Source organism: Rhinolophus ferrumequinum, chromosome 7, assembly GCF_004115265.2.
Source record: "Rhinolophus ferrumequinum isolate MPI-CBG mRhiFer1 chromosome 7, mRhiFer1_v1.p, whole genome shotgun sequence".
Lineage (NCBI taxonomy): Eukaryota > Metazoa > Chordata > Mammalia > Chiroptera > Rhinolophidae > Rhinolophus > Rhinolophus ferrumequinum.
This window is the reverse complement of record NC_046290.1, coordinates 91113755-91131189: the sequence shown is the minus strand read 5'-3', so window position 1 is coordinate 91131189 and position 17435 is coordinate 91113755. Positions and strand designations below refer to the sequence as shown.

Sequence of the window (17435 nt, the reverse complement as noted above, 5' to 3'; positions counted from 1 at the left end):
CTGGGATGTGAGGGGGCAGTAATTTAAGAAGTGGGTTCAGAGGGGAAGAAGATTTAAGGAATGGGAGCAAGGAGTATGGCAGGGAGTTATATAAGGAGAGGTTTGGAGGCTGCAATGGGCTGCAGGCCAGCTTTAGGTGTAGGGCGAGGAACAGGCTGTCGGGATGTACTCAGGGAAGTGGAGACTAAGGACTGAGACCCAGCGAAGGGCGTGGGGTCCGGGGATTGGACAGAGGACATCCACGCCTGAGGGCTGACACAAAGGTGCATTGGGACAGAGAACTGACCGAGCACTTCTGGGTCTCACAACTGTACAAGGTATCAGAACAAGTATGCTATCCTTATTCCACACGTTCGGAGAACATCCTGATTTGCCCAAGGTCCCGGAGTTGAAGAGCCTGGATCTGAACTGGGTCTGCAGGTGGGTTTCACCCAAGTTGCGAGAAGGACAGGGGCCAGAGGACAGTCTGATTTTGCCCAGGGAAACCAGGAGACTGCTGGACCATCTCTTGAAATGGATGCAATATAGGAGGCGCATTCCTGCTGTCCCGGGCAGGGTAGAGGGGGCAGTGCTGGGCTCACAGGGAGGTCACCTCAGGTCTCTGGATGTGTATCTGTCACAGAGTGTGAGAGAGGGAGTGAGAAGAGGGAGTCACCCTGCTCAGCTTGCCTGGGAGTCCACTGCCTTCTGGTCCTAGCTCTGCCCCCTACCTTAGGGGGTGGGAGGGGGGATAGGAGGGAGGGCAGGTGGAGCTGGACTTGGGAGAGAGCCCCTGTACCATCCATCAACCCTTTGCCCCCTCACCCTCAAATTGGGGTCCACACTCTCCAAGTCCACGTGGAAGTCTTCCTCCTTGACTAAAGAATGAGAAAAGAAGGGACAGAAAAACGGGGAGGGAGGAAACGTGAGTTAGGCAAGGCTCGGGGGCTCCTGTGGCCCTGTGCCTGCAGGGATGGCCTGTGCAGGACATTGACCTTCCTCGGGAGGGGCGCAGGCAAGTGGCGACGTAAGCTTCATGGCACGAGGTAGATGCTTGCCTCAGACAAGGGAGGTAGTTGGGTCCTCTGCCCAGGCCGCAGTGGTTCCCAGGGAAGCCCCTACCCCCCTTCCCCAGGAGACAGGATTTACCTGTTTTCTCGTCCTGGAAGCCCAAGTTTGTAAAAGTCCCCACGGTGTTCTCATCCCACATCTCGAACCATTTCCTGTCGTCGTCTTCCCAGGACCTGGGTCGAGGTGCCACGTGGTCAGGGCAGGGCCGCTCAGTCTGGGAACCCTTTGCAGCCCTCACGCCTAGCCCCAGAGCGCTCACCAGCCTCTGCTTTGGCCGCGCCTCCTCTGGGAGCGCAGGAAGAAGACGCTGAGCGCCACCAGCAGCAACAGCAGCGCCGCAGCCCCCGCCAGGCCCCCGACCAGAGCCTTCCAGGCGACTGCCACCTCGCAACGCGAGCCAGAAAACCAGTGAGTGTCCGTGGAAAAGCATCTGGAGGAGGGGGGCACAGGTCACAGACCCTCACCACCTCCTGGGCGGGGTCCACCCTAGGGCGTGGCCTGGGGGGGTGAGCGGGGTTGCTTGTAGGCCCTGCGGGATGTGGGCGGGGCTCCCGCGTGTGGGCGGGACCTCACCGGCAAACAGGACCGCTCCTTTCCAGAAGGCACTGGCCTTGGTTACAGTCGATGGCATCCTTCACGCCCGACGTGCATTTAGTGACGCAGCGGAGCCGGTTCGCCTCCACCAAGGGGAAATAGAAATCCTCATAACCCTGGGCAGCCGCGCGGCGACAGATGGCTGCGGGTTGGGTAGGGGGTTGCAGAGAGACAGGGACCTCATCCACTGTACTCAGGTGCCTGCTTATAATGACTCTGAAAATGGATGGGGAGGACTACATTTCCGAGGTGAGGTGTGGTGAGGAACCTTGGGATTAGATGAGGGGAGGGCAGGTCTCCAGGCTCTTCAGTCTCTCCTCACCTTCCCTGCTGCCCCAGGAAGGGCAGCCCCACTGAGCCACATCACTTGCCTCCCCAAAAGGCCTCCCCCTCTACCCCAGGGAATTTCAATGGGTAGAGGTCCCTGGTGGAAGGGGTCATGTCCTCCTGGGGCCACTCAGCCCTTTACCATCCCCTCACCTTCCGGGGTCAGCTCGGTCTTGGAGTTGTTGTTCACCTTGATGGAGTCAGGCTTAAAACACAGGGCTGTAGGGACACAGGCATAGGGGGAATTGGAGGGGGTGTCAAGAGGTCAGGGCCAGGGAAGCAGGGCAAAGCACAGGGAGGGGCAGCGAGGGCTCTGTCAGTGTGGGGGAGGTGTGATGGGCTGTCCGCCCTCATCTCCCCTGAATAATCAGGGGTCCTCAGTCATCCTGGAAACCTTGAGAACTGTAGGAGGGGGGCGCGGGTATCTCTTTTCCAGCACCCTGGTTCTGGCAAGCCCTCCTTAGCCCCATGCTTCACTCAGTTGTCTGTGGACCTGTGTCCCTTCTCCCAACCTTCTGGAGGTACCAGAGGGCTGGCACCGGAGCCCAGGGGGCCCCTGTCTGAGCTAGAGCAGGCTGGGATACTGGCTGTGACCCTGACTTCTCCCTCCAGCCTGAGGCCCCCAGCCTCCACTCACACTGGTTATTCTGGCAGCTGTCCTGGTTCTGGCTGACGTTCTTGAGCTCCTGCTGCAGCGCCTCCCTCACCTCCTCGTACTCGTTCTCCAGCTGGCCACTGAAGGGCAACTTTAGCAGCACCAAATAGTCCACCACGATGCTGCCACTCCTGAGGGGGGTCGAGAGAGTCGGGGGTCTTAAAAGGTGCCCAGGCCTGGGGCGCACAGCTCCTTAGTAGGACACCTCCAGGACCAACCACAGGGGCATGGGTGTTGGGGGGAAAGGGGACAGAGGCAATGAGCTGGGATTCCAGGCACATTATGTTCAGAAGGGGCTGCCAGCATCCCTGAGGTGGTCAGCCTGGAAAGGTGGGACAAGGAATGATTGCGTTTCTCTTGCATTGCCTCAAACCGTTACCAAACCAGGACACCATGGGCTCTCTGCCTCACTCATGCTGACCCATCCAGCAGAACAGGTGCCAGCAGGAGAAACACCAATTGCAGTTCAGACACCAGGCTTCCCACCAGCACACAGGCACCACGTCACTGCATGTCTCGTACAATCCCTCTCCTTCCAGTGTGCTTAAAAAGGTGGGGTTGCATCCGTCTTACGGAGAAATAACCCCGGAAAATGATCACAAAAGTCCCCCATGGAGTGATTCCCTTGCATACTCTCTCTACCCCTCTCTTTATGAAATTTGATGATTCCAAAAGCAAGGGATGGCTTCTCCAGCCTTTCTTCACACCGCTTTCCCCGACCTAACACTACCTCCACGGCCTCAGAAGGGTCTCCTACCTCAGGGACAGGATCTCCACATCCTGGAACCCTTGCACATTTTGGTAAATCTTCTTCATCTGAAATGCCAAAGATTCCTGGGCTCACATCTGAACCTCCAGATCTGAGGGCACCCAGGTTCCCAAGCTCAGCTGCAGGGGAGTACCCTTGATTCCCATCTCCTACCCCTCACCTGATTCCTGAAGGTGTTGGTGAAATCCGAGTAGGCCTTGGAAGTGTTGTCATTGAGCTCCGGGGAGAAATCCTGTTGCACAGACACCTCCATGCCCACTTCAGCGTCCACCTTGTCTGCGCACAGCATGCCCTGTGCTGGTCACTTCACCATCCACTTCTGTCTGACATCACCACCACCACCCCGACCCAGGCGCTCCTCCCATGCCCCTCTCCATGATCCCTGAGGACTAACTGAATAGCAGGAAAGAGAGAGGTAGGAATTCTGGGATGAATTGTCCTGAGATGAGGGAAAGGATGAAGTCTGGGTGCACAGAAGTCAGGCCTGTGGTCTTTCCCTTGTCTGCCCCAGTGGGAGTCAGAATAACGGCCCCCAAAGATGCCTATGTCCTAAATCCCAAAACCTGTGAATATGTTATGCTAATGGCAAGGAGGAACCAAAGTTACAGATGTAATTAAGATTGCTAATTAGCTGATTTTAATATGGGAAAATTAACGGGTAGGCCCAATACAATCACAAGGTCCTTAGCAGTGGAAGAGGGAAGCAAAAAGGTCAGATTCAGTCAGAGGAAGATGTGAGCATGAAAAAAAGGCAAAGAGATGCAACGTTGCTGGCTTTGAATGTGGAGAGAGGGGGCCTTGAGGCAAGAAACATGGAAGGCTCCAGAAGCTGGAAAAGGCGAAGAAATGAATTCCCCAGAAAGGAACACAGCCCTGCCAACACCTTGATTTTAGCCCAGCAAGACCCACGTTGGACTTCTAGTCTATAGAACTGTAAGATAAAAATATATGTTGTTTCAGCTGCTAAGTTTGTGGTAGTTTGTTACAGAAGGATTTAGAAAAATAGAGCCACAAGCAGCCCAGACTGGGAGGAGGCCCCAGAAGGAGTGTGGTCCCAGCCACTTCCTAGAGGTGATCGTGGCAAGGAGGCATGAGATAGGATAGGGGAAGACCTGCAAGAGAAGGCAGGGATCCATCCAGACCTGAGGGCATACATGGTCCAAAGCTCAGCAGATTGGACAAAACAGCATGGGTGACTACAGGCCAACCACAGTGTGGGCCCAGGGAGCCAGGGGCACCTCCCAGGAGAAAGTGCAGAGGGCAGGGCCCTGGACACTCACCCAGTTCCACCTGCTCCACAGCAAACTCGCAGCGGGAACCATAGAAGGTTTGGGGGCAGCGGCACTTGAGGCCATCCCACTGACCTCCGTTCTGGCACCTGACCTCCTGGAGCTCACAGTGATCCCCAGAGAACCCCGAGGGGCAGAGGCAGTGGCCATATATCCAGGTGCCACCATTGTCGCAGGTGCCTGGGCAACACAGGAGAAAGGGAAGTTTCGGGTAGGCCCTGACCTTGGTGACACGAGACTTTAGCAGGGGAAGGAGAAGGTCTAACCTGCGGTGGTCGTCAGCACAGACTGTGTGGTCCTCTGAGGAGTGGGTGAAGGTGTCCTGAGTGACGTCAAAGTGGTGGGAGTCTGAGTAGTGGCCACAGGTGTCTCTGAAGTCCTAATGATGGTTGAGGTGGGGCTTGTCAACTTGCTTGAAGTCATCGTGGAAGTTGGAAAGCTGCTGCTTGGTTTCGGGGTCAGTGGGAAGCTAGTGACATTGGATACATCTTGGGTGCTTACAGAGTGGGTGCTGGTCCACGTCCCACTGCTGGGTCTTTGTGTGCTCGTCAAAACTGTGTTAATGGGGACAGTCCCAGTGCTGACAGAAGTAGGAGCATCAGTTGTGATGTTGGTGGGGTCAGTTTCCACAACTGAAGTAGAAGTGTCCGTATGTGTAGGAAATACAGTCGTCATACTCGTGGAACTAGGAGGAGTGGTGGCCATCACAGTAGTAGAGGTAAAGACTGTTAGTGGGATGGTGGGTGTAGACGGAACGGTACTATTTGGATCTATTTCTATACATGGAGTAGTGGGAGAAGTAGGCACTATTGTAACGGATATAGATTCTGGACATGGGGTAGTAGAAGAAACAGTAACAATGGGGGTTGTTTCAGTAGAAGAGGTTATTAGAGAAGATGTAATTGGAGATGTTCTTGTAGTTTCGGATGAAACAGAAGTAGGAAAAGTAGTGATAGAAGAAGAACCTGGACTGTCTGTACTGGAGGAGCTAATGGAAGTAGGGAGCATTGAACTTCGACTAGTGGAAGAGGAAGATGACATTGATACCGTGGATATTGAAGAGGAGATGATAGTACTAAAGGAACTGGTTATTGCACTTGTGGACGTACCCACAACAGGAAACGAGGATGTGGGAGAAACACTGGAAGTACTATACAGTGAAGTCAGAATAGATGTCGTTGCGATGTTGGTGGACACAGTATTGACTATTTGGGAAGTTGAGAGAGTAGGAAAACTTCTTGTGATCGAGGTGGCAGGTGTTGAGGTGGCAGCGGAAGTGGTGATTTTGGTCGTGGCGGTGGTGACAGCGCTAGTGGGAGATGTAGGGGTTGATGTAATGGTGGCAGTAGGGAGTGAGGTAATCAAGGTGGACACCGGGGTGATCTCTGTGGTCGAAGTGGTAGCCGGTTGTGGGGTAGAAACAGAAGTAGGATTGGGAAGCCCACTGGTGGTGATCGTGAAGGTACTGGTGGTCACTGGAGTGGAGGTGGTGAATGTCGGAGAACTGACTGTATCTGTGGGAGTGACGGAGGATGTCACCGGTGGAGTAGAAGTCGTCCCTGTTGTGTGGGACTCTGTGGAGGTGTCACTGGTACCTGTGGTTCTCCAGGTAGATGTGGCATGAGAGGGTGTACCCGTCGTCTTGCCTGTTTGTGTAGTGGCTTCCGTGGAGGAACTCGTTTCTGTGGTTGCGGCTGTCGTGTATGTGACGCTCGTAGTAGATGCCAGGGTGGATGTGGTGGTTGTGCTTTGTGAATTGGTGCTCGTTGGAGTTGAAGTGGGACTGGCTGTCTGAGTGGTCCCAATACTGCTGGTAGGTGTGGAGCCTGCTGATGTCATGGAGCTGCTTGTAGGGTGGGAGGGAGTTGGAGTGCTGTGGGTGCCTGTGAGCGTGGGTGTCATAGTAGCTGTCGTGGCAGAGGTAGTGGTGCCAAAGGATGTTGTTTCCGTATTGTAGGAGGTGGGGGATGATGTGATGATATTTGTGGGGGTAGCGGATGCACTCGAAGGGGTGAGTGTTGACGTGAGATCGGTGGTGGTACTCAGTGAGCCTGTGGTACTCACAGATGTGGCAGTGATCGTTGTTGGGGTGGTGGTAGGGATTTCTGTACTAACAGGAGACGGTGTTATGGTGGCCGATGTGTGCATGGTATGAGAAGCAGAAGGAGATGGGGTTATTGCGGATGTGGATGAGCTTCCTGTGGAGACGCTGCTTGAAGAAGTAGTTTGAGCCGCAGTTGGGGTGGGACTAATTGCCATGACAGTGGTATCAGTTGTGGACGTTTGTGTAGTGGAGGCAGTGGTTGAACTTGCCGTGATTGAGGTGGCAGGCGTTGAAGTGGCAACGGAAGTGGTGATTTTGGTCGTGGCGGTGGTGACAGCGCTAGTGGGAGATGTAGGGGTTGATGTAATGGTGGCAGTAGGGAGTGAGGTAATCAAGGTGGATACCGGGGTGATCTCTGTGGTCGAAGTGGTAGCCGGTTGTGGGGTAGAAACAGAAGTAGGACTGGGAAGCCCACTGGTGGTTGGTGTGAAGGTAGTGGTGGTCACTGGAGTGGAGGTGGTGAATGTCGGAGAACTGACTGTATCTGTGGGAGTGACGGAGGATGTCACCGGTGGAGTAGAAGTCGTCCCTGTTGTGTGGGACTCTGTGGAGGTGTCACTGGTACCTGTGGTTCTCCAGGTAGATGTGGCATGAGAGGGTGTACCCGTCGTCTTGCCTGTTTGTGTAGTGGCTTCCGTGGAGGAACTCGTTTCTGTGGTTGCGGCTGTCGTGTATGTGACGCTCGTAGTAGATGCCAGGGTGGATGTGGTGGTTGTGCTTTGTGAATTGGTGCTCGTTGGAGTTGAAGTGGGACTGGCTGTCTGAGTGGTCCCAATACTGCTGGTAGGTGTGGAGCCTGCTGATGTCATGGAGCTGCTTGTAGGGTGGGAGGGAGTTGGAGTGCTGTGGGTGCCTGTGAGCGTGGGTGTCATAGTAGCTGTCGTGGCAGAGGTAGTGGTGCCAAAGGATGTTGTTTCCGTATTGTAGGAGGTGGGGGATGATGTGATGATATTTGTGGGGGTAGCGGATGCACTCGAAGGGGTGAGTGTTGACGTGAGATCGGTGGTGGTACTCAGTGAGCCTGTGGTACTCACAGATGTGGCAGTGATCGTTGTTGGGGTGGTGGTAGGGATTTCTGTACTAACAGGAGACGGTGTTATGGTGGCCGATGTGTGCATGGTATGAGAAGCAGAAGGAGATGGGGTTATTGCGGATGTGGATGAGCTTCCTGTGGAGACGCTGCTTGAAGAAGTAGTTTGAGCCGCAGTTGGGGTGGGACTAATTGCCATGACAGTGGTATCAGTTGTGGACGTTTGTGTAGTGGAGGCAGTGGTTGAACTTGCCGTGATTGAGGTGGCAGGCGTTGAAGTGGCAACGGAAGTGGTGATTTTGGTCGTGGCGGTGGTGACAGCGCTAGTGGGAGATGTAGGGGTTGATGTAATGGTGGCAGTAGGGAGTGAGGTAATCAAGGTGGATACCGGGGTGATCTCTGTGGTCGAAGTGGTAGCCGGTTGTGGGGTAGAAACAGAAGTAGGACTGGGAAGCCCACTGGTGGTTGGTGTGAAGGTAGTGGTGGTCACTGGAGTGGAGGTGGTGAATGTCGGAGAACTGACTGTATCTGTGGGAGTGACGGAGGATGTCACCGGTGGAGTAGAAGTCGTCCCTGTTGTGTGGGACTCTGTGGAGGTGTCACTGGTACCTGTGGTTCACCAGGTAGATGTGGCATGAGAGGGTGTACCCGTCGTCTTGCCTGTTTGTGTAGTGGCTACCGTGGAGGAACTCGTTTCTGTGGTTGTGGCTGTCGTGTATGTGACGCTCGTAGTAGATGCCAGGGTGGATGTGGTGGTTGTGCTTTGTGAATTGGTGCTCGTTGGAGTTGAAGTGGGACTGCCTGTCTGAGTGGTCCCAATACTGCTGGTAGGTGTGGAGCCTGCTGATGTCATGGAGCTGCTTGTAGGGTGGGAGGGAGTTGGAGTGCTGTGGGTGCCTGTGAGCGTGGGTGTCATAGTAGCTGTCGTGGCAGAGGTAGTGGTGCCAATGGATGTTGTTTCCGTATTGTAGGAGGTGGGGGATGATGTGATGATATTTGTGGGGGTAGCGGATGCACTCGAAGGGGTGAGTGTTGACGTGAGATCGGTGGTGGTACTCAGTGAACCTGTGGTACTCACAGATGTGGCAGTGATCGTTGTTGGGGTGGTGGTAGGGATTTCTGTACTAACAGGAGACGGTGTTATGGTGGCCGATGTGTGCATGGTATGAGAAGCAGAAGGAGATGGGGTTACTGCGGATGTGGATGAGCTTCCTGTGGAGACGCTGCTTGAAGAAGTAGTTTGAGCCGCAGTTGGGGTGGGACTAATTGCCATGACAGTGGTATCAGTTGTGGACGTTTGTGTAGTGGAGGCAGTGGTTGAACTTGCCGTGATTGAGGTGGCAGGCGTTGAAGTGGCAACGGAAGTGGTGATTTTGGTCGTGGCGGTGGTGACAGCGCTAGTGGGAGATGTAGGGGTTGATGTAATGGTGGCAGTAGGGAGTGAGGTAATCAAGGTGGATACCGGGGTGATCTCTGTGGTCGAAGTGGTAGCCGGTTGTGGGGTAGAAACAGAAGTAGGACTGGGAAGCCCACTGGTGGTTGGTGTGAAGGTAGTGGTGGTCACTGGAGTGGAGGTGGTGAATGTCGGAGAACTGACTGTATCTGTGGGAGTGACGGAGGATGTCACCGGTGGAGTAGAAGTCGTCCCTGTTGTGTGGGACTCTGTGGAGGTGTCACTGGTACCTGTGGTTCTCCAGGTAGATGTGGCATAAGAGGGTGTACCCGTCGTCTTGCCTGTTTGTGTAGTGGCTACCGTGGAGGAACTCGTTTCTGTGGTTGTGGCTGTCGTGTATGTGACGCTCGTAGTAGATGCCAGGGTGGATGTGGTGGTTGTGCTTTGTGAATTGGTGCTCGTTGGAGTTGAAGTGGGACTGGCTGTCTGAGTGGTCCCAATACTGCTGGTAGGTGTGGAGCCTGCTGATGTCATGGAGCTGCTTGTAGGGTGGGAGGGAGTTGGAGTGCTGTGGGTGCCTGTGAGCGTGGGTGTCATAGTAGCTGTCGTGGCAGAGGTAGTGGTGCCAATGGATGTTGTTTCCGTATTGTAGGAGGTGGGGGATGATGTGATGATATTTGTGGGGGTAGCGGATGCACTCGAAGGGGTGAGTGTTGACGTGAGATCGGTGGTGGTACTCAGTGAACCTGTGGTACTCACAGATGTGGCAGTGATCGTTGTTGGGGTGGTGGTAGGGATTTCTGTACTAACAGGAGACGGTGTTATGGTGGCCGATGTGTGCATGGTATGAGAAGCAGAAGGAGATGGGGTTATTGCGGATGTGGATGAGCTTCCTGTGGAGACGCTGCTTGAAGAAGTAGTTTGAGCCGCAGTTGGGGTGGGACTAATTGCCATGTCAGTGGTATCAGTTGTGGACGTTTGTGTAGTGGAGGCAGTGGTTGAACTTGCCGTGATTGAGGTGGCAGGCGTTGAAGTGGCAACGGAAGTGGTGATTTTGGTCGTGGCGGTGGTGACAGCGCTAGTGGGAGATGTAGGGGTTGATGTAATGGTGGCAGTAGGGAGTGAGGTAATCAAGGTGGATACCGGGGTGATCTCTGTGGTCGAAGTGGTAGCCGGTTGTGGGGTAGAAACAGAAGTAGGACTGGAAAGCCCACTGGTGGTTGGTGTGAAGGTACTGGTGGTCACTGGAGTGGAGGTGGTGAATGTCGGAGAACTGACTGTATCTGTGGGAGTGACGGAGGATGTCACCGGTGGAGTAGAAGTCGTCCCTGTTGTGTGGGACTCTGTGGAGGTGTCACTGGTACCTGTGGTTCTCCAGGTAGATGTGGCATGAGAGGGTGTACCCGTCGTCTTGCCTGTTTGTGTAGTGGCTACCGTGGAGGAACTCGTTTCTGTGGTTGCGGCTGTCGTGTATGTGACGCTCGTAGTAGATGCCAGGGTGGATGTGGTGGTTGTGCTTTGTGAATTGGTGCTCGTTGGAGTTGAAGTGGGACTGGCTGTCTGAGTGGTCCCAATACTGCTGGTAGGTGTGGAGCCTGCTGATGTCATGGAGCTGCTTGTAGGGTGGGAGGGAGTTGGAGTGCTGTGGGTGCCTGTGAGCGTGGGTGTCATAGTAGCTGTCGTGGCAGAGGTAGTGGTGCCAATGGATGTTGTTTCCGTATTGTAGGAGGTGGGGGATGATGTGATGATATTTGTGGGGGTAGCGGATGCACTCGAAGGGGTGAGTGTTGACGTGAGATCGGTGGTGGTACTCAGTGAGCCTGTGGTACTCACAGATGTGGCAGTGATCGTTGTTGGGGTGGTGGTAGGGATTTCTGTACTAACAGGAGACGGTGTTATGGTGGCCGATGTGTGCATGGTATGAGAAGCAGAAGGAGATGGGGTTATTGCGGATGTGGATGAGCTTCCTGTGGAGACGCTGCTTGAAGAAGTAGTTTGAGCCGCAGTTGGGGTGGGACTAGTTGCCATGTCAGTGGTATCAGTTGTGGACGTTTGTGTAGTGGAGGCAGTGGTTGAACTTGCCGTGATTGAGGTGGCAGGCGTTGAAGTGGCAATGGAAGTGGTGATTTTGGTCGTGGCGGTGGTGACAGCGCTAGTGGGAGATGTAGGGGTTGATGTAATGGTGGCAGTAGGGAGTGAGGTAATCAAGGTGGATACCGGGGTGATCTCTGTGGTCGAAGTGGTAGCCGGTTGTGGGGTAGAAACAGAAGTAGGACTGGAAAGCCCACTGGTGGTTGGTGTGAAGGTACTGGTGGTCACTGGAGTGGAGGTGGTGAATGTCGGAGAACTGACTGTATCTGTGGGAGTGACGGAGGATGTCACCGGTGGAGTAGAAGTCGTCGTCCCTGTTGTGTGGGACTCTGTGGAGGTGTCACTGGTACCTGTGGTTCTCCAGGTAGATGTGGCATGAGAGGGTGTACCCGTCGTCTTGCCTGTTTGTGTAGTGGCTACCGTGGAGGAACTCGTTTCTGTGGTTGCGGCTGTCGTGTATGTGACGCTCGTAGTAGATGCCAGGGTGGATATGGTGGTTGTGCTTTGTGAATTGGTGCTCGTTGGAGTTGAAGTGGGACTGCCTGTCTGAGTGGCCCCGATACTGCTGGTAGGTGTGGAGCCTGCTGATGTCATGGAGCTGCTTGTAGGGTGGGAGGGAGTTGGAGTGCTGTGGGTGCCTGTGAGCGTGGGTGTCATAGTAGCTGTCGTGGCAGAGGTAGTGGTGCCAATGGATGTTGTTTCCGTATTGTAGGAGGTGGGGGATGATGTGATGATATTTGTGGGGGTAGCGGATGCACTCGAAGGGGTGAGTGTTGACGTGAGATCGGTGGTGGTACTCAGTGAGCCTGTGGTACTCACAGATGTGGCAGTGATCGTTGTTGGGGTGGTGGTAGGGATTTCTGTACTAACAGGAGACGGTGTTATGGTGGCCGATGTGTGCATGGTATGAGAAGCAGAAGGAGATGGGGTTACTGCGGATGTGGATGAGCTTCCTGTGGAGACGCTGCTTGAAGAAGTAGTTTGAGCCGCAGTTGGGGTGGGACTAGTTGCCATGTCAGTGGTATCAGTTGTGGACGTTTGTGTAGTGGAGGCAGTGGTTGAACTTGCCGTGATTGAGGTGGCAGGCGTTGAAGTGGCAACGGAAGTGGTGATTTTGGTCGTGGCGGTGGTGACAGCGCTAGTGGGAGATGTAGGGGTTGATGTAATGGTGGCAGTAGGGAGTGAGGTAATCAAGGTGGATACCGGGGTGATCTCTGTGGTCGAAGTGGTAGCCGGTTGTGGGGTAGAAACAGAAGTAGGACTGGGAAGCCCACTGGTGGTTGGTGTGAAGGTACTGGTTGTCACTGGAGTGGAGGTGATGACTGTCGGAGAACTAAGTGCATGTGTGGGAGTGATGGAGGATGTTACTGGGGGAATAGAAGTTATCTCTGTTGTTAGGGACTCTGTGGACGTGTCACTTGTAGGGGTAGGTGTGGTTTTCCAGGTAGGTGTGACTTGAGAGGTTTTGTCTGTCGTTTTGCCTGTTTGTGTAGTGGCTACAGTGCTAGGGGGTGGTCCTATTGTTATGGATGTTGGGTGTGTGTGTTTTGTAGTTGGTGTGGGGCTGGATTCATACGTGGTCCATTCGGCAGAAGTCATAGTGTTTGTGGGAGTGATTGAAGACATGGTTAGAGATGTTGCGGTAATTGCTGTCATCTGACTTTCTGCTGTAGTGTCACTCACTGGAGTAAATGTTTCAGTGGAGGTCACTGTGCTTAAAGGAGTTGTTGGTGGTGTACCTAGTTCAGTGGTTGCTTCTGTAGAAGCTGATACAACTGATGTTGGTAATGTATTGGTTTTCGTAGGAGCATGAGTAGTGGCTTTCGATGTTTTATATGTACTGGTGGTTTTGGGAAATGATGGTGTGGTTGTAATGAAGGTAGTCCTGAGGGTAGGTGAGGAGCTTCTATCAGTTACTGTTGTTAACTGAGTTTTTGTAGGGGTTAGAGAAGGCAGCGTAGCATTGGTAGGAGTGATTGTTGGCATAGGAGATTTGGTTGTATGGATACTTGCAGTGGTTGGCATAGTCCTTTCCGTGGTACCTGTTGTAGAGGAGATCAGTGTATGGAGGGTTGTGAGTGTGGTTGGGTTGGAGGAAGAGGTTGGGGCCATGGTTGTGGTAGTTTTCCCTGGAGTGGTGGTAGTAGAAGTGGTTGTGGTGGAGGTGCCTCTCTCACTGGTAGTCTTGGGGTAAGTACTGGTGATGGTTGTCCCTGGCTTCCCTGTCACAGCCGTGGTTGTGTAAGAACTAGTGAAGGACACTTGGGTCATTGTCATGCAGGTGGTGGTGGGATAAGTGGTGGTGATTAGAAGACTAGTTGGATTGATGCACTCTGTAGTTCCCATATAGACAATTAGGGTAGGCGGAGTGGTTTCCACCTTGACGACAAACTTGGATGTCGGGATTGTTGAGGTGTTGGAATTAATTGAAGAGTTGAGCAATGTTTCAGAAATGGGTTTAAAGTGGGGGGAGGTGTTGAGAATCATAGGTGTGTTTTGCCTACTGCCAGGAGTGAGAGAAGTAGTTTTGGGGTTGCTGAGCAGCCACTCTGCTGTGCGTTTGGATGGTGGGGAGTTGCTAAGAGCAGTGTGGGCTGCTTCTTTACTGGGGAAAAGAGCATTAGAGGTGGATGTGGCCATGGATGAAGTTCCTGCATTGGCAATAAAGCAGACGAATTCATTTGTAGGTCGTTTTGTCACCATAATACCACATAGGTTATTCACAACCCCATTTTCCAGATATGTATCACAGAAGACAGAAAGAGCTATGGCTTCTTCCTCAGTCAGAGGCACTTTGGGGATGGGGCCTTTCAGATTCTGAAGCCCAAGATCTATCTGCAACCTAGGGCAGCCTCTCCAAGGAGTGGAGAGTGAAGTGCACCCTCAGAACCTTGCCAGCCTGGGCTGACTGTCCGACCTGCCCCTCACCCCACCACAGCGCACTGAGTATGGAAGTTCAGTGGAAGCTCCTGCCTCCTCCCCTGGCCACTCCCTCTCCTTCCTCCTCACACACCTTGCTCTTCTCTTACTCTGCTCCCTCCTCCCTCCTCCACCTGCTGCCCAAGTCCCTGTCCCTGCTGACTCTTTGCCCCCACCTTTTGATCCACCTCTGCCCCTCTCCCTGTGACCTAGTACTGTCTGGGCAGACTCTCCTCTTGGGAGAGAGAGAGAACCCAGCTAAAGAGTGGCTGGGGCTGGGGACACATCAGGAACACCAGGAGACAAGGGGTCAGAGAGGGGAAAGCTGCATAGAGAACATCAAAGGGAAAACCAGAGACCGAAACTCTGACTCAGCTGAGATTGAGGAACAAGGAGAGAGGACCACACAGGCTGCAGGACAGGACAGAGAAGGAAATTTCCAGAAAGAGACACTTCAGCAGACAGGCATGAGTCCTGGAGACTTTAAGGTTTACTTGCAAGTGTTAATAAGTAATAGAGTATTACCTACTCTATTTTGGTCACTGGATAAATTAGTTTATATACATGAACCTCTCACTCTATAAATATCATCAACCTCATTTTACAGATGGTAAGAATGAGGGTCAGAGGTCTCCTAATGCTCGGGGTGAGTGGCAGGGAAGACTCCTGCAGCCACAGCCTTTGCAAACAGGAAGTGCCCAGACCACCTCTCCTCTCAGGATTAGCCTCCTCCTCACCTCGGACCCAGACCATCTTTGCTCTGAGAGCTGGGGTTTCTGCCCCTACCCTTTGGCACACCTCTCACCCTAGCTTCAGGGTGTCAGAAAGGTGGGAAGATTATGAAGATTCCTGGGCTAGAGCCCTTACAGTCAGAAGGTAGCCGTGGAGGTTAGTGAGAGGGTGGACCGTGGGCCTCTGGGTTGGGAAGGTCTATCTAGGATTGGAGGTCCAAAGGAAGAGGAATTTCAGAGTTCCTAAAAGGTGGGAGAGAGAAGGCCCAGGACTCCATGCCAGCTGGTCTCAGACCCACCCTTTGAGAGCAAAGCAGACTTCAGGATACCCACCCCGCCCTGCCAATGACATCTGTGCCCAGCAACATAGGCCCAGTAGGGGCTGGGAGAGTTAGGGGCAGCGCTGGGAAAGAAGACACCAGGGACCAAAGCCAGAGACACCCCAGGGAGAGGAGGGTGCCCCGGGGGTAGAGAGGGGGACTCACAGGAGGGTGGCAGGGATGGAAGTAAAGGGAGGGACAGAGTCCAGAGTGGAAGGAGCACTGAACTTGGGCGACAGAAGAGGAGAGCCACTCCGCAAACTGCATCAAAGTGGGAAGAGCACTCTTCTGGAAAGAGGTTATTCCCACCCTCCTGATTTGAGTACAGACCCCTACAACCTGCTCTGTTGTAGGTGAAGAGCAGATCAGCTGGACCCAACTTCCCTCTGCCCCCGCTTCAGTTATCCCTGCAAGCAGAGCTCTGAGGGACCCTTTCTCAGTATCCCCTTTGGCCTCAGAGCAACCCCCCACACACAACAAATCCTTGCCGTTGAACATCAGGAGGGTCTCTCCAGCCCTCACTCCCACTTGCCCCCTCACCTGTGGCCCCTGGAGAGGCCCTGAGCATCCATAGGAGGCTGAAGAGTCCAAGCAGCTGCATAAGCCTGATGTGATAGTGGCTGGAGCAGAGCAGGCACCACCTTGGGGACAGCAGCAGGGGGGCAGCCACAGTGCTCACAGCAGGACCCAGCTCCAGCTGAAAGTCGTGGTTATCTGCCCTGCTGAGTATGGGTCTGACCACAGCTTCCTTCACCTTTGTACTGCCTCACCCCACTTCCCCCCTTCTGACTACATCATGTGGGAAGGGACACAAAGAAGATAAGACAAGGAGGTGTCAGAGAAGGAGAGGTGCTGATAGCCCAACACACACCCTCTCTCCACACCTACCACCTGTCTAGCCCACTCAGCAGTTCCTACTGCTCTGACTTTCCCCTCCCCTGACCCCCACGAAAAACTAGCAAAACCAGATGAAGAATATACTTGGACATAACCTTGGACTCTGGCATCTGGGGCTGGCTCTCAGCCTCACTTTCAGTTTCAGCTGCAGAAAAGGGAGGTGGAACCTCATTATCCTTCACTCTGCCACTTGCTCTTCCCTCTCCCCATCCTGCCATTAGCAGGATTCCGGAGCTGTGAACCCACAGCCAAAGCCATGGGAACAATGCAGAATCCAATCAGAAGTTATTTTAACATCTGAGGATTTGGTCTGGGTCCGAGGAAAGGAAATACAAATGGCCAGTGGAAACAATCAAACAAAATGATTAGTTTTGACCCAGCAGATTAGCAACTATTAGGAAGTTTGATTCCAATCAGTGTTGGGAAAGATGTGAAGAATAAACACTCTTATCCAGCTAGTGGGAGTGTAAGTGTGTTGGGCTGCTTTAAAAAGGCAATCTGGTGGCATCTATTAAAATTTTAAATGCACGCTCAAGGACCTAGTAATTCCATGATTCCATCTCTTTATTCAAGAAACACTTCAAGGAGGCATTCACGAGTATGTTTATTGCCACCCAGTTTATTGCAACTCCAATAAAAATTGGAAACCACCAGAATAGCCCTCAATAGGAAACTAGCATGACTACAGAATAGTCACAGTGTAGAATACCATGCTTGAATCAAAAAGAATGGCACCATCATGGAAAGATTCTTAGGAAATCTTGTTCAGTGAAACCAGCAGATACAGTTTTGTTAAAACACACATATATACCGTGTTTCCCCGAAAATAAGACCTAGCCAGACCATCAGCTGTAATGTGTCTTTTGGAGCAAAAATTAATATAAGACCGGGTCTTTAATATAATATAATACAATACAATATATTATAATATAATACCGGGTCGTATATTAATTATTACTCCAAAAGATGTGTTAGAGCTGATGGTCCGGCTAGGTCTTATTTTCGGGGAAACATGGTATTTTCTATGAATACATACACATACACACACATTCAAAATTTGCAAAGAGGTTCACCTACCTCAATAACGGGTAAGATTAGCTCAGAGAAACATGAACGAACTGAGGTTGGGAATGATAGAGAACTTTACTTCTATCTGTAGTTTTTATTTTGACAAAGATTCTCTCCTTGAACACTACCCAGGATCTTTTGAGCCCTCTTCTCAACTAAGCTTCAGCCTTGATCTGTAAAGACTTGAACAAATACTAA

At 52.8% G+C, this 17435-nt stretch overlaps 2 protein-coding genes across 2 annotated transcripts in view; both read right to left on the bottom strand.

Moving 5' to 3' along the window:
• Positions 1-909: 909 nt before the first annotated feature.
• LOC117024650 (mucin-3B) overlaps positions 910-17435 on the bottom strand; it is a 29707-nt gene continuing 13181 nt past the window's right edge. Inside the window, exons 2-8 of the mRNA XM_033110033.1 lie at positions 3384-3442; positions 2609-2757; positions 2125-2190; positions 1624-1786; positions 1310-1480; positions 1129-1223; positions 910-944 (exon numbers count right to left, since the gene is read on the bottom strand). Coding sequence (XP_032965924.1) covers positions 910-944; positions 1129-1223; positions 1310-1480; positions 1624-1786; positions 2125-2190; positions 2609-2757; positions 3384-3442 — 738 coding nt within the window. The remainder of the gene's footprint in view (positions 945-1128; positions 1224-1309; positions 1481-1623; positions 1787-2124; positions 2191-2608; positions 2758-3383; positions 3443-17435) is intronic.
• On the bottom strand, positions 5994-15973 carry LOC117024649 (mucin-3A-like). Its single transcript, XM_033110032.1, is given in 7 exon segments — positions 5994-6198; positions 6280-6789; positions 6998-7067; positions 7133-7272; positions 7354-7868; positions 8015-13953; positions 15813-15973. Coding segments are annotated over 7 exon segments (7440 nt in total). The 5' UTR covers positions 15874-15973.